The sequence below is a fragment of the Procambarus clarkii genome, chromosome 78, assembly GCF_040958095.1.
Source record: "Procambarus clarkii isolate CNS0578487 chromosome 78, FALCON_Pclarkii_2.0, whole genome shotgun sequence".
NCBI classification, from domain to species: domain Eukaryota; kingdom Metazoa; phylum Arthropoda; class Malacostraca; order Decapoda; family Cambaridae; genus Procambarus; species Procambarus clarkii.
In genome coordinates this window covers 10028479-10045492 of record NC_091227.1, presented here as the reverse complement: position 1 = coordinate 10045492, position 17014 = coordinate 10028479, and the positions used below count along the sequence as shown (strand labels likewise).

The 17014-nt window shown below is 46.7% G+C and overlaps 1 protein-coding gene across 1 annotated transcript in view; it reads right to left on the bottom strand.

Annotated features, from left to right (window-relative positions):
- Positions 1-1228: 1228 nt before the first annotated feature.
- The window catches only part of LOC138357456 (collagen alpha-2(I) chain-like), a 34660-nt gene continuing 18874 nt past the window's right edge, over positions 1229-17014 (bottom strand). The window contains exon 3 of the mRNA XM_069314312.1: positions 1229-3006. Within this exon, the coding sequence (XP_069170413.1) occupies positions 1229-3006 (1778 nt within the window). The remainder of the gene's footprint in view (positions 3007-17014) is intronic.

Here is a 17014-nt window from a genome sequence, read left to right as displayed (position 1 = left end):
GTGATGGTCCTGGTGGTGCTGGTGGTGGTGGTGCTGGTGGTGGTGGTGGTGCTGGTGGTGGTGGTGGTGGTGATGGTCCTGGTGGAGGTGGTGCAGGTGGTGGTGGTGCTGGTGGTGCTGGTGGTGGTGATGCTGGTGGTGGTGGTGCTGGTGGTGCTGCTGCTGGTGGTGCTGGTGGTGGTGCTGCTGCTGGTGGTGGTGGTGGTGCTGCTGCTGGTGGTGGTGGTGCTGCTGCTGCTGGTGGTGGTGGTGGTGCTGGTGGTGGTGGTGGTGGTGGTGCTGGTGGTGGTGGTGGTGGTGCTGGTGGTGGTGGTGGTGGTGCTGGTGGTGGTGGTGATGGTCCTGGTGGTGGTGCTGCTGCTGGTTGTGGTGGTGCTGGTGGTGGTGGTGCTGCTGCTGCTGGTGGTGGTGGTGGTGCAGGTGGTGGTGGTGGTGGTGGTGCAGGTGGTGGTGGTGGTGCTAGTGCTGGTGGTGGTGCTGGTGGTGGTGCAGGTGGTGGTGGTGAGAGTGACAGAGTGGGGGTGTCAACAGCTGTTGTCATTGATGGGAGTATTGGACAGGGACGATGGACGAGTGAGAAGAATAACACAACATGGGAGAGACCACATTGGTGACAACGTGGGCGAAGCGGTATGGTCCACACAACGTGGGCGAAGCGGTATGGGGCCACACAACGTGGGCGAAGCGGTATGGTCCACACAACGTGGGCGAAGCGGTATGGTCCACACAACGTGGGCGAAGCGGTATGGTCCACACAACGTGGGCGAAGCGGTATGGTCCACACAACGTGGGCGAAGCGGTATGGTCCACACAACGTGGGCGAAGCGGTATGGTCCACACAACGTGGGCGAAGCGGTATGGGCCACAACGTGGGCGAAGCGGTTTGGAGCCCCACAATGTGGGCGAAGCGGTATGGGCCACAATGTGGGCGAAGCGGTATGGGCCACAATGTGGGCGAAGCGGTATGGTCCACTCAACGTGGGCGAAGCGGTATGGTCCACACAACGTGGGCGAAGCGGTATGGTCCACACAACGTGGGCGAAGCGGTTTGGAGCCCCACAATGTGGGCGAAGCGGTATGGGCCACAATGTGGGCGAAGCGGTATGGTCCACACAACGTGGGCGAAGCGGTATGGGCCACAACGTGGGCGAAGCGGTTTGGAGCCACACAACGTGGGCTACTTTTTTAAATTAAATCATATTATATAAGTGGAAAAAATACACGCTCATTAAATTAGATAATGTTCGGGGCGGTTAATGCTAGTAGTGAGTTGCCTGTCTGTCTGTCCTGCCTGTCCTGCCTGTCCTGCCTGTCCTGACTGTCCTGCCTGGCCTGACTGGCCTGCCTGGCCTGACTGGCCTGCCTGTCCTGCCTGTCCTGACTGTCCTGCCTGGCTTGCCTGGCCTGCCTGGCCTACCTGGCCTGCCTGTCCTGACTGTCCTGACTGTCCTGACTGTCCTGCCTGTCCTGACTGTCCTGCCTGTCCTGACTGTCCTGCCTGTCCTGACTGTCCTGCCTGTCCTGACTGTCCTGCCTGTCCTGACTGTCCTGCCTGTCCTGCCTGTCCTGACTGGCCTGCCTGTCCTGACTTTCCTGACTGTCCTGCCTGTCCTGCCTGTCCTGACTGGCCTGACTGTCCTGACTGGCCTGCCTGGCCTGCCTGGCCTGCCTGTCCTGACTGTCCTGACTGTCCTGACTGTCCTGACTGTCCTGCCTGTCCTGCCTGTCCTGACTGTCCTGCCTGTCCTGACTGTCCTGCCTGTCCTGACTGTCCTGCCTGGCCTGCCTGTCCTGCCTGTCCTGACTGTCCTTCCTGGCCTGACTGTCCTGCCTGTCCTGACTGTCCTGACTGTCCTGACTGTCCTGCCTGTCCTGACTGTCCTGCCTGTCCTGACTGTCCTGCCTGTCCTGCCTGTCCTGACTGGCCTGCCTGTCCTGACTTTCCTGACTGTCCTGCCTGTCCTGCCTGTCCTGACTGGCCTGACTGTCCTGACTGTCCTGACTGGCCTGCCTGGCCTGCCTGTCCTGACTGTCCTGACTGTCCTGACTGTCCTGCCTGTCCTGCCTGTCCTGACTGTCCTGCCTGTCCTGACTGTCCTGACTGTCCTGCCTGTCCTGCCTGTCCTGACTGTCCTGCCTGTCCTGACTGTCGTGCCTGGCCTGACTGTCCTGCCTGTCCTGCCTGTCCTGACTGTCCTGCCTGTCCTGACTGTCCTGACTGTCCTGACTGTCCTGCCTGGCCTGCCTGGCCTGACTGTCCTGACTGTCCTGCCTGTCCTGACTGTCCTGCCTGTCCTGACTGTCCTGCCTGTCCTGACTGTCCTGCCTGGCCTGCCTGTCCTGCCTGTCCTGACTGGCCTGCCTGTCCTGACTGTCCTGACTGGCCTGCCTGTCCTGACTGGCCTGACTGTCCTGACTGGCCTGCCTGTCCTGACTGTCCTGACTGTCCTGACTGGCCTGCCTGTCCTGACTGTCCTGACTGTCCTGACTGTCCTGCCTGTCCTGACTGTCCTGACTGTCCTGCCTGGCCTGCCTGTCCTGACTGGCCTGACTGTCCTGCCTGGCCTGACTGGCCTGACTGTCCTGACTGTCCTGCCTGTCCTGACTGTCCTGCCTGTCCTGACTGTCCTGACTGTCCTGCCTGTCCTGACTGTCCTGACTGCCCTGACTGTCCTGACTGTCCTGACTGTCCTGCCTGTCCTGACTGTCCTGACTGTCCTGCCTGTCCTGACTGGCCTGCCTGTCCTGCCTGTCCTGCCTGTCCTGACTGTCCTGCCTGTCCTGACTGTCCTGCCTGTCCTGACTGTCCTGACTGTCCTGCCTGGCCTGACTGTCCTGCCTGGCCTGACTGTCCTGACTGGCCTGACTGTCCTGACTGGCCTGACTGTCCTGCCTGTCCTGACTGTCCTGCCTGTCCTGACTGTCCTGCCTGGCCTGACTGTCCTGCCTGGCCTGACTGTCCTGACTGTCCTGACTGTCCTGACTGTCCTGCCTGGCCTGACTGTCCTGCCTGGCCTGACTGTCCTGACTGTCCTGACTGTCCTGACTGTCCTGCCTGGCCTGCCTGCCTGCCTGCCCTACCTGCCTGCCTGCCTGCCTGCCTGCCTGCCCTACCTGCCTGCCTGCCTGCCCTACCTACCTGCCTGCCTGCCTGCCTGCCCTACCTGCCTGCCTGCCTGACCTGCCTGCCCTACCTGCCTGCCTGACCTGCCTGCCCTACCTGCCTGCCTGCCTGCCCTACCTGCCTGCCTGCCTGCCTGCCCTACCTGCCTGCCTGCCCTACCTGCCTGCCTGCCTGCCTTACCTGCCTGCCTGCCTTACCTGCCCTACCTGCCTGCCTGCCTGCCCTACCTGCCTGCCTGCCCTACCTGCCTGCCTGCCTGCCTTACCTGCCTGCCTGCCTTACCTGCCCTACCTGCCTGCCTGCCCTACCTGCCTGCCTGCCCTACCTACCTGCCTGCCATGCCTACCTGCCTGCCTGCCTGCCTGCCTGCCTACCTACCTACCCTGCCTGCCTGCCTGCCTGCCTGCCTGCCTGCCTGCCTGCCTGCCTGCCTGCCTACCTACCTACCTACCTACCTACCTACCTACCTACCTACGTACCTACCATACCTGCCTACCTACCTACCCTACCTGCCTACACCCACACACCAGACCGGAGTATAACCGATCACAACACCGCGACCATCAACCAGTCCCCGAGACTGCCCGCCGGAGCACCCAGGAGGGTTATCTTGAGGGTTCGATCCCGGGCGCCGGCGAGAAACAATGGGCAGAGTTTCTTTCACCCTATGCCCCTGTTACCTAGCAGTAAAATAGGTACCTGGGAGTTAGTCAGCTGTCACGGGCTGCTTCCTAGGGGTGGAGGCCTGGTCGAGGACCGGGCCGCGGGGACACTAAAGCCCCGAAATCATCTCAAGATAACCTCAAGATACACAGATTATACATAAAATATACATGCAGTTGACCGGACGCTTGGCTAAAACTGACAAGGAAAGGCCACGTAGTCAGGCTACAGTTTACACACACATGACACGTTTCACTGGATACGTGATCCTTTGGTCCCGGGTTCGATCCCGGGCGCTGGCGAGAAACGATGGGCAGAGTTTCCTTCACCCTATGCCCCTGTTACCTAGCAGTAAATAGGTACCTGGGAGTTAGTCAGGTGTCACAGGCTGCTTCCTGGGGTGTGTGGGTGTGGTGTGGGAAAAAAAGTAGTAATAATAGTAGTAGTAGAAACAGTTGATTGACAGTTGAGAGGCGGGGCGAAAGAGCAGAGCTCAACCCCTGGAAGCACAACTAGGTGAATACACATCTGGGCCATCAAGATGTGTCAAATGTGATCCATGAAGCATTTACGTGTTCAGATACGAAACCTGTAGATCATTCATCAGTCATGGTGACTGATGAACACGTTGGTCGAGGACGACCTCCAAGCTCCTCAACTCTTCAATAAATACAAATTAATTACAAAAACAAATTTGAGGACAGATGTACAGGCTTCGTAAATGAATGCATCGGGAACTGATCTTTACTTCCAAATTGATCTGGTTCTGTAATTAGCATCCAAAACTTGGATGCTAATTATGTTCTGTTATATAATTATGTTCTTGATGTTCTGTTCTTGTCTCTACCCTGGTAATGATCTGAGTAGCCTGACAGCAGCTGTGGTTCAAGTATGTTTATTGAGACAAGAAAGAAATACATCTCAAAGGGATAGAGTAGCTTAGGCTATTTCTACCCCCCCCCCCTCCCCCTTCAGCTGTGGTTGTGTGGAGGTTGTTGAAGTACTTACTGCCTTAAGGTCAACCCCTCCTATCATACAGTATGTTGTATTGTGACGTATAAACCCTCCAAGGCCAAACAAAAAAAAAAAAACATTTTTATGACGTGATAACTCGAGTGACGTCACGTTACTGTGTGTGTGTACTCACCTAGTTGTGCTTGCGGGGGTTGAGCTCTGGCTCTTTGGTCCCGCCTCTCAACTGTCAATCTACTGGTGTACAGGTTCCTGAGCCTACTGGGCTGTATCATATCTACATTTGAAGCTGGGTATGGAGACAGCCTCCACCACATCACTGCCTAATGCATTCCACCTGTTAACTACTCTGACACTGAAAAAGTTCTTTCTAACGTCCCTGTGGCTCATTTCGGTACTCAGTTACCACACGTGTCCACTTGTGCGTGCACAACCCGTGTTAAATAACGTATTTATGTACTCTATCAATTCCTATGAGAATCTTGTATGTGGTGATCATGTCTCCCTTAACTCTTGTGTCTTCCAGCGACGTGAGGTTTACTTCCCATAGTCTTTCCTTGTAGCTCGTACCCCTCGGCTTGCCAAGGAGATCCATTAGTGGTTAGTGGCACTTGCCGCAGGAATTCACTAAGCAGTTTACTAAGAAAATGTCAGAAACACCAGTAAAGGCATTAAAGGTTGAATGAAGTTAAGATATGAATGTGAAATGAGTAAAGACGTCCAGTGGTGTGACTCCAGTAGTGTAACTCCAGTGGTGTGGCAGCCAAGCTTGGAGTCCCTGAGACAGGGCTCAACACTCTCGGTTAAGGAAAGGACAACGCAGGTAAAGCCAGGTTGGTACCATACCCAAAGTCATACAGAATTCTATCATGAAAATGATAATATACACGGGCGTAGATTGTAGCATACACTTCAGTCATCACTTACACCAGGAAACCCAGTGACGGAGGTTCGATCCCATAGTAGGTAGGCCCTTAACCATACACTAGGTATTAGTCAGAGAAATATTAGCGCTGCCAAATCGTAATCTAGTTAACTGTAATGCAGAATTATAAACAAGAATCGGAGCTCTGAAATTCAAGAATCGGAGCTCTGAAATTCAAGAATCGGAGCTCTGAAATTCAAGAATTGGAGCTCTGAAATTCACTAATCGGAGTTCTGAAATTCACTAATCGGAGTTCTGAAATTCACTAATCGGAGCTCTGAAATTCACTAATCGGAGCTCTGAAATTGAAGAATCGGAGCTCTGAAATTCAAGAATCGGAGCTCTGGAATTCAAGAATCGGAGCTCTGGAATTCAAGAATCGGAGCTCTGAAATTCAAGAATCGGAGCTCTGAAATTCAAGGATCGGAGCTCTGAAATTCAAGAATCGTAGCTCTGAAATTCAAGTATCGGAGCTCTAAAATTCAAGAATCGGAGCTCTGAAATTCAAGAATCGGAGCTCTGAAATTCAAGAATCGGAGCTCTGAAATTCAAGAGTTGGAGCTCTGAAATTCAAGAATCGGAGCTCTGAAATTCAAGAATCGGAGCTCTGAAAATGCTGGCCAATCACGCCACTTACTGACAACAACTCTCCACACAAACAAACTGCTGAGAGAAGCACTCAGTAGTCGAGGCCATGGCGAGCAAGTCCCTTTAATTTTCTTGTTGAAATACTGCCCCAACATGGTAGACATGGTCGCTTTACAACATTCCAATCATGGATCTCCCGAGTGCCACCGGTGTCTGGTTAGACGTTGGCACTCCTCTCCCTGACTCCTCCTTGGGTCCCGAGTGCCACCGGTGTCTGGTTAGACGTTGGCACTCCTCTCCCTGACTCCTCCTTGGGTCCCGAGTGCCACCGGTGACTGGTTAGACGTTGGCACTCCTCTCCCTGACTCCTCCTTGGGTCCCGAGTGCCACCGGTGTCTGGTTAGACGTTGGCACTCCTCTCCCTGACTCCTCCTTGGGTCCCGAGTGCCACCGGTGTCTGGTTAGACGTTGGCACTCCTCTCCCTGACTCCTCCTTGGGTCCCGAGTGCCACCGGTGTCTGGTTAGACGTTGGCACCCCTCTCCCTGACTCCTCCTTCGGTCCAGAATAGTGTTCCCTTCAAGGGCGAAGACTTATGACTTTAAGACTCCAGTTATTACTCAATACCTCCTTCTTGTATGGAGTTAGCCTTTAGTACATTCCCCCTCCATGTATAGTTAATCTACACTCCCTTTGTGTATGGAGTTGGTCACAAGTATACCTTCCGCCACATGTAAATGTGTGTCTATGAAGGTAAATCACCATCACAGCGTATCACATGAATTATTTCCTGTTCAACTTGGGGTCAAGTATTACCCAGCAGGAGTGGTCGTAGCACCTCCCCTGCTTCACCCCTCACTGCCTCACCCCTCACTGCCTACCTCAAGCACCACACTATCACAACAAACTTTATAAAATCCTCAGTGTGGCTTTCACACATCCTTCCCCCTCAGCACCCACGGGTAGACTGCACATCTTCCCTCTGGGGAATGCTTGTTGCTTCCGTCCCAGTCACTTAGGCAGTCTGTCTTGTAGCCAATGGTGGCCAGTAGCCAGTGGCTTTCTGAGAGATGTTTGTGCTTCCATCCCATTGGCTTAGGCAGTCTGAGTGATGGGTTGGGGTGCTTGTGATTGGCTGTGAGCCGCCTGGAGTTCGGCAGTAATAAATGAAAGAGCGAGTCTCAGGTGCCAAAAAGGTCACTGTTTGTTGACGTTTCCAGGTCATCTTACCACTCAAGTTGTCGCTGATGTGCTGGGGGTCTCAGAGGGGAGGGGGTGTGCAGTGAAGGGGTCCCAAATTGGGTTAAAGAGCCACAGTAGTCAGAGGTGGGGGTAGCGACGGTGTCACAGTAGTTGGGGATTAATTAGCTTGGGTATACATTTAACATTCTGATGCAGTTAGCTTCCCTATGAAACTAAAATGCGTAATCAAATTTCCGTCTCCTTCAGTGATTGGTCGAACTCCACAACAATGCTATTTGTCAAATATAGATACTGTTCTTAAAAGATTCCCCCATTTTGCACCCGCAAGATAACGTAAGATTTTAAGGGTTGACAGATGTTAAATCTTCTTGTTTGATAAGCTGTTCACTTGAGACAGTCAAGCAAGTCCCAGCTGCGTCTGGGTACAAGTGACAGGATGAACAACCCAGCGGGTTTTCTTCCTATTGGGGAGTGTTGTACTTACTGCTATGGCGGTGTGTCCACTCACAGGATGAGTGGCGCTGCCCAATACTGTCACTATGGCGGTGTGTCCACTCACAAGATGAGTGGCGCTGCCCAATACTGTCACTATGGCGGTGTGTCCACTCACAGGATGGGTGGCGCTGCCCAATACTGTCACTATGGCGGTGTGTCCACTCACAGGATGAGTGGCGCTGCCCAATACTGTCACTATGGCGGTGTGTCCACTCACAAGATGAGTGGCGCTGCCCAATACTGTCACTATGGCGGTGTGTCCACTCACAAGATGAGTGGCGCTGCCCAATACTGTCACTATGGCGGTGTGTCCACTCACAAGATGAGTGACACTGCCCAATAAACTTGTCCCTCGGGGCAAAATTTTACGATAGTTCAGTGGCCAGGATTCGCCTGGGAATAAAGGGATGTCTGGCAAGCGTCCCAAACCCCTTTATATAATACACCATGGGTCATGTGTGTGAAAGAGAAAGCATGAATTCACTTAGAGGTTATATTGTAAAATGCCCCATACTGACCCACATCCTACACCCTGGGTTGAGATATACTGAATACCGGAACACTTGATGATATACTGGAGCTGGGCCAAGACTGTGTAATGCAATAATTATGTAATGTATATGGTGTAGTTATAACTTTTTGCTTGCAAAAGGACTTCCATCACCTACTGTGGTTGAGAGCTCACTATGATCTGTATGCTCCCACTATGTCACTATGATCTGTAGCGGCTCTCTAACCCTGGCTGTGTAGAAGGGTCGAAGATGTATGTGTACTGGAAAGCTTTGTATAAATTGCCAGTCAACTACACCGAGACTTCGATTTATCTGCGTCTGGGACTTCACTTTTGCTTCGCTTGGGAATCGTCAATCAATCAGTCCTTCCCTTCCATCCTTTCCTGTCTTCACTATACCCAATGGTGATCCTCTGCATCCCCTCCCTCTTCCACTCTCTATCTGTGCCCTTCCCACACCTTTTGTCGCCAGCTGTCCTGTGTTTCCCTCTCTCTCTCACTCTCTCGCTCTCTTTCTCTCTCGCTCTCTTTCTCTCTCGCTCTCTTTCTCTCTCGCTCTCGCTCTCTCTCGCTCTCTCTCTCTCTCTCTCTCGCTCTCTCTCGCTCTCTCTCGCTCTCTCTCGCTCTCTCTCGCTCTCTCTCTCTCTCTCTCTCTCTCGCTCTCTCTCGCTCTCTCTCGCTCTCTCGCTCTCGCTCTCTCTCTCTCTCTCTCTCTCTCTCGCTCTCTCGCTCTCTCGCTCTCTCGCTCTCTCTCTCTCGCTCTCTCGCTCTCTCTCTCTCTCGCTCTCTCTCTCTCTCGCTCTCTCTCGCTCTCGCTCTCTCTCGCTCTCGCTCTCTCTCGCTCTCTCTCGCTCTCTCTCTCGCTCTCTCGCTCTCGTTCTCGCTCTCTCTCGCTCTCTCTCTCTTTCGCTCTCTCTCTCTCGCTCTCTCTCTCTCTCTCGCTCTCTCTCTCTCTCTCTCGCTCTCTCTCTCTCTCTCTCTCTCGCTCTCTCTCTCGCTCTCTCTCTCGCTCTCTCTCTCTCTCGCTCTCTCTCGCTCTCTTGCTCTCTCTCTCGCTCTCTCTCTCGCTCTCTCTCTCGCTCTCTCTCTCGCTCTCTCTCTCGCTCTCTCTCTCGCTCTCTCTCTCGCTCTCTCTCTCGCTCTCTCTCTCGCTCTCTCTCTCTCTCTCTCTCTCTCTCTCTCTCTCTCTCTCTCTCTCTCTCTCTCTCTCTCTCTCTCTCTCTCTCTCTCTCTCTCGCTCTCTCGCTCTCTCGCTCTCTCTCTCCATTCACCCCTCTGCCCCACTATCCTTCCAGTCATCAGGTTCCTCCTTCCTCACCTCTCAGTCTCTCCCTTATCTCCGTCTTCTCCCCTCACACTGTCCCCTCCACGCATTGCTTTATTCTTATCAGTTCCTTCCCTCCCCTCTCTCTTGGGAAGGAAGGGGAAGGGGTGAGTTGGGGGGAGGATTTAGAGGGGAAGGAGGGGGGAGTGTCGGCCATCAATATATACGAGGGTTCAATAATCTGTTGTCGCGCATCTGATGGTTCGCTGATTGTACCTCTTCTGTCTGTTTCTGACTCTGAGGGGCAGGGAGGTTGTGTGGTGGGTGTATGGGTGTGTAGTCAACCCGTTCTCGCACTTTCTTACAGTCAATATTGACTTATTAAATACGTGCATACGTGACATACTAAACACACTAGTTTACCTTGAAAAGCTTCATAGAAAACACCGACCTTACCTAACCTTCTTAGTATGTTTACGAAGCAATAGGAATGCTTATCTTAACATACTAAGAAGGTTAGGTAAGGTCGGTGTTTTCTATGAAGCTTTTCAAGGTAAACTAGCATGTTTAGTATGTCACATATGCACGTATTTAATAAGTCAACATTGACTATACGAAAGTGCGAGAACGGGTTGGTGTAGTAGAGATGATTGTTGGTGAGGGTGAGGCTGGTTGACTGTGCGGGTGTCCGCAAGTGTGGGGTGCGCTTAGGGTGAAGTGCGCGCATAGAATTGCGGTCACGTGCGCATAGAATTGCGGTCACGCGCGCATAGAATTGCGGTCACGCGCGCAATAACATCAAATTGTACCGACACACACTGCACAAACTCGCAGATTACAACGTAATCAAAGAAAACGTAAGGAAGTAGTGTACCGACAAAAGAATTAAAACAAAAAAAAATAACCCCGTATAAACTCACTCAATAGAGTCGTTAATCTCGTAAAAAACTCGTTAAATCATTCTTTTTTTTTCCCCCATGCCACAATTTATAACGTATTTAGTGGACCCGCGGCCGGCATGATGCACGTTTTTCCCCCACAAAATACGATACGCGGGAAATTGAGCTATAGCTTAGAGGGGGAGAAAAAAAAATCAAATGCCATTTTTCATATATATTGCAAGACTCAGCAGAGCTGCAGCAAGTGGTGGCCGGACGGGACATTGTGTAGCTACAGCCAGATGTATCATGGGCCGGAGTCTGGCTCCCTGTAATGTTGCCCGGCGGTTGTCACACAGCTGGTGGTGCTGCTTGTGTGGCGCGGGTTCGAGTTCAGGGGGAGCTCATGAGCCGGCGCTGATGGGTAAGGGACTAACTATCAGGGGGGTAAACCGGCAAGTCATTACGACTATATAGCACTGGGAAGGGGTCAGGATAAGGATTTGGGAGGGTGCCCAACCATTTGTGGACGGTCGGGGATAGAACGCCGACCTGCATGAAGCGAGACCGACGATTGTAAACTCTGTGGAAAAACCTTTAATACATTCACTAGAACACTATATTGTTGAATGTGAAACCGTAAAGGACTTTAGACCTCCTGGCCTCTTGTACCACCAACTGTGTAACTATTTTATTGACTCAGGTGTTCTGGACGACATCCTAACAATTTTACCAAAACTTGCTTGTCCATTTCACAGTTTCACTAAACCCGTGGTTTAGTGAAACTGTCATTGGTTATGTAGTTCATTTTTGGTCGCCCGGCCGCTGATGAGTGAAGTCTCTCAACACCGTAGAGGCTGAGACCAACATCAGGAAGCAGCTTTTTAAGAGATGGATTGCGTTCTCTGAGCTCTCACTCTCATAAGAGTCTTCACACGGAAGTAATTGAGGCGAAGGAAATATATTCATATTTCATTAGGAGGGCAATATTTTGACAGCCCATCACCCACCACCAGCACCCATCACCCACCACCAGCACCCATCACCCACCACCAGCACCCATCACCCACCACCAGCACCCATCACCCACCACCAGAGTAGTAGGGATGGCAACGCACAGGCCCTTTTTTTTCTGGGGAAAAAAAGGGCCTGTGCGTTGCCATGGTTTTCAGGTGAATTTGGGGGGGAAAAAAGGGCCTATGCGTTGCCATGGTTTTCAGGTGAATTTGGGGAGTCACAGATTTGGAATTAGGGAATTCTTATAATGAAAAATAATGTCATACGAGTTTGTTAAAGTTCTTATGAGAAAAATAATTTCCGAGACATAGAAGTTTGTTAAGGCCTTATGGGACAAATTCAAGTATCGTATGTAGCGCTTAGGGTTTCCAGGAGAACTCTACGGACATATTTTACATGTTTTCAACTTACAAAATCGTCTATGTAAGCCATAGTTATTCATATAAATTTAGAAAATCACCTGTGTAAGTCATGGTTTTCAAGTCTCGTACATCACACCCCCCTCCCTCCCCCCTTACCTCGCAATCTGTCGCGTCACCTTTATTTACTTTACGCCCGGCCAGCCAGACCTCTTATCTTATCTTATCTTCTTCATAATATCTCGACCATCCCTCCTCTCTCTCTCTCTCTCCTCCTCCTATTTCCTTACAACTATTTTCAGAGTTTCAAATAATCATAGAAGTTTATTTATATATTTATGACCGAATTTGTAAAAGGATCATTTTCAGAGAATATTGTCTTAGATGTTTTGTTAAGGAAAACAGACAACTTATCCATAACACTTAGTTTTATATCCATTTACGGCTATTTCATCTGTAAAGACCAAATTGAACAGAGCCCGGTTTTAAGCTCATATTTCATCAGAGTCCAGTTTATACCTAAAAATGAAGAGAGTCCACTTTGAGAGCAAAATTCGTCAGAGTCTACTTTGTGAGCAAAATTAGTCAGAGACAGTATTTAGCTCATATTTCATCAGAGTCCAATTATCAACAGAAATTCGTCAGAGACTACTTTGTGAGCAAAATTAGTCAGAGACAGTATTCAGCTCATATTTCATCAGAGTCCAATTATCAACAGAAATTCGCCAGAGTATACTTTGAGAGCAAATTTCATCAGTGTCCTGTAATCTGTGAAAATTTGACAGAGTCCATTTTATACCCAATTTTCGTCAGAGACCATTTTATACCTAAAAATGAACAGAGTCTACTTTAATAGCAAAATTCATCAGAGTCCAGTTTTCTAGCAAATTTCATCAGTGTCCTGTAATCTGTGAAAATTTGACAGAGTCCAGTTCTTGATCGAAATTCATCAGAGTCCAGTTTTTCTAGCAAATTCGTCAGAGTCTACTTTGTGAGCAAAATTAGTCAGAGACAGTTTTAAGCTCAAATTTCATCAGAGTCCAGTTTATACCGAAAATTCGCCAGAGTCTACTTTGTGCCAAAATATTCAGAGTCCAGTTCATGATCGAAATTAATCAGAGTCCAATTAAAGACCCAAATTTGACAGAGACCACATTTTCGCTACTAACAGTCCAATCCCCCTGAAATTTTAAACAGTCATATTTCAGACGTAGTAAATAAGATCAAGTCAGTTACAGAGCTCCAGCTCTTGTCCCCCTGTATTTTCATATTTGCTCTATATTCAGCTGTGTTCTTCACATTTTTTCCATGTTTTCTGTGTTCATTCCATGTTCTATAAATGTTCACAGCAAGCTCAGTTCAAATTTTTTCTGCCATTTTCCCCGTATGTTCACTATGTTCTTTGTCATATTTTCATGTGCATCATATGTTCTCTGTATAACTTTTTATACTCAATATTCATGTTCTCAATGTTCTTAGCTTGTTCTTCACACGTTCAGTGTTCATTCTTTGTATTCCCTATGTTCCTTATCATGTCTTCATATTCTCTATAAGTTCTTATTCCCTGCATGTTCACTCTATTCATCAACTTTTTCTTACGTGTTTTCTGTGTTCACCGTATGTTCACTGTGTTCATTCCCTTACTTAACCTCAATTTTTTTATGTTCTTTGTTTCTTCCATTCACTAACTAGTTCTTTGTCAAATATTAGCATCAGCAATACAGTTTCCTCAACAATTTTAGTCACCAAGTTTTTATTTGCAAAAACTATGTCAAAGTAATTCTCGTAGTCAACTTAATAGTTCTACCAGCCATGTTCTTAAACAAATCTACACTTTATTCAGTTCCAAATTTACAAAGACAAACCTTTCTTGTAACTTCTTAACTAAAAATCTTTCGCCAATCAACTGAAACATAGTCACTTTCCTCATTTCTCAACTAACTTATTATCCAATCAACCAAAAATTGTCAAAGGAATCTTTCCAACACTGTTCATAACTAAACTTATTCCCTAGTCATCAGAAAATAACCGTGTTCTTCATGTTTCATTGTCATTTCATAACTAAAAAATCTTTCGCCAATCAACTAAAAAACATAGTCACTTTCGTCATTTCTCAACTAAACTTATTATCCAGTCAACTAAAAATAGTCAGAAATAGCCTCGTTCAACACTGTTCTTAACTAAAACAACCTTTCTCTTAGCTGAAAATTGTCAAAGGAAACTTCTTTCAGCACTTTCTTAACAGCCGCTATGTTTCATCAAGAAAAAATTGTCAAAGGAAACTTTCCAAAACTGTTCATAACTAGCTTTTATCCATCGTCAATCAACTAAATAATAACTTTCATCATTTCTTAACTAAACTTATTCCCCAGTCATCAGAAAATAGTCGTGTTCTTCATGTTTCATTGTCATTTCATAACTAAAATTATCCATCAATCAACAGAAAAAGTCATATTCATCATTTCGTAACAGCCATTATGTTTTCGTCAAGTAAGAAAATATAGTCAAAGATATCTATCATCGTCGTTCTTAACTTCCATTTATACTTTGTAGAGCACTAAAAATAGTCAAATGTAACTTTTTCAACACTTTCGTAACTAAAATTATATGTCGCTAAGTAAGAAAAATAGTCAAATGTAACTTTTTCAGCACTTTCGTAAAAATTATATGTCGTTAAGTAAGAAAAATAGTCAAAGGTGCTCTCTGTAACACCAAAGTTACTCTTCGAGATAACAAAAAGACGCTCTCAAACACTCAAAAATTTACTCGCATCCTCAAAGTTATTCTCAGAGTCATCAAAAAGTTAATCTCAGTTATCAAAATGTTATTCTCCAAGTAGCCTTTCATTCATCAGAGAACTTTCTAAGACATCTTCGTTCATTAAAGTTAATCTCAGAGGCATAAAAGTTATTCTCGGAGCTATCAAAAAGTTAATCTCTAAAACAACAAAAGTTAATCTCTGTCATCAAAGTTGATCTGCAAGATATCTTCGAGTCATCAAAGTTACTTTTCATTACATCAAAGACGCGTTCAAATACTACCCATGTTCTCAGAAGTCATTCTCAAAGTTATTCAAGAGCTAACAAAAGTTATTCTCAGAGTCACCTTCGTTCTTCAGAGAAACTTTCCAAAACATCTTTGTTCATCAAAGTTATTCTCAGAGTTAACAAAGGTAATCTCTAACTCACTCTCAGTCATCAAAGTTAATCCAAGAGACGTCAAAGTTAATCCAAGACATCATCTTTCATCAAAGATATTCTCTCTAAGCCATCAATGTTCTTCTCTAAGACATAAAAGTTATTCTCTATGTCAACAAAAGTTATTCTCTGAGCTAACAAAATACTACTCATGTTCTCAAAGACATTCTCCAATTCATCAATGTTGTTTCAAAGACATCAAAGTTAATCTCAGAGTTATCCAAAGACATTCTCAAAGTCATCTAAAGTTATTCTCTAAGACATCAAAGTTATTCTAAGAGTTATCAAAAGTTATTCTCAGTCATGTTATGTTATTCTCTAACTCTCTTCCATTCATCAAAGACATTCTCTAAGCCCTCAAAGTTATTCTCTAAGACAACAAAGTCATTCCCAGAGTCATCAAAAGTTATTCTTCGAAACATAAAATTTGCTCTGTAAGATATCTTCGTTCATCAAACTTATTCTCCGAGATATCTAAAGTTATTCTCAGAACAATCAAAAGTTATTATAAGACAACAAAAGTTATTATCAGAGCTACCCAAAGCTATTCTCAGAGTCACCTTCGTTCGTCAGAGAAACTTTCAAAACATCTTTGTTCAACAAACTTGTTTTCAAAGTCATCAAAAGTTAATCTAAGACATCTGCTTTCATCAAAGTTATTTTCAGAGACATCTAAAGTTATTATGTAAGACATAAAAGTTATTCTCAGAGACATCAAATGTTATTCTCGAAGTCATCAAAGATATTTTCAGAGACATCTAAAGTTAATTTCTATGTTATAAAGTTATTCTCAGAGACATCTAAAGTTAATCTTGGTCATCAAAGTTGTTCTCTAAACATCAATGTTGTTCTCCAAGACATCAAAGATGTTCTCAAAATCATAAAAGTTATTCCCAGAGCTATCAAAGTTTTTCTCAAAGTCATCAAAGTTATTCAAAGAGCTAACAAAAGTTATTCTCTAAGTAACCTTTCGTTCATCAGAGAAGCTTTCTAAGACATCTTCGTTCATCAATGTTGATCTCTAAGTCACCTTTGTTCATCAAAGAAACTCTCCTTCTTCCATCAAGTTATACTTTAAGACAACATTGTTGTTCTCTAAGACATCTTCAGGCATAAAATTTCTCCCCAAATGTAACTAGTTCAGCTTTTCATATCAAACTTACACTTCTGTTAAATATATTTTCTTAGACATTTTACCTTTTAAACTGTTCTCTGAACTACACTGTTCAAACCTACGTAACCTATCCTCTCCACCCAATGTTACTTAGTTAACGTAACGTTCCTAAACCTAACTTTACCTATCCTATCCTAACATAACTTACCTTACCTTACCGACCTTTCCTAACTTAACCTGCTTAACCTATCTTACCTAACTTTACCTATATTACCTTACCATACCTTACCTATCTTACCTGACTTTACCTATCTTACCTAACTTAACCTGCATAACCTAACTTTACCTATGTTACCTTACCTACCTTACCTATCTTACCTAACCTAACCTATCCTAACTTTACCTATGTTACCTTACCTTACCTACCTTTCCTAACTTAACCTGCTTAACCTATCTTACCTAACTTTACCTGTTACCTTACCTTACCTACCTTTCCTAACTTAACCTGCTTAACCTATCTTACCTATCTTACCTAACTTTACCTATCTTACCTAACTTTACCTATGTTACCTTACCTTACCTACCTTTCCTAACTTTACCTATCTTACCTAACTTACCTACATTACCTAACTTAACTTAACCTGCTTAACCTAACTTACCTTACCTAACTTATATAACTTATCTTACCTATCCTAACGTAACCTA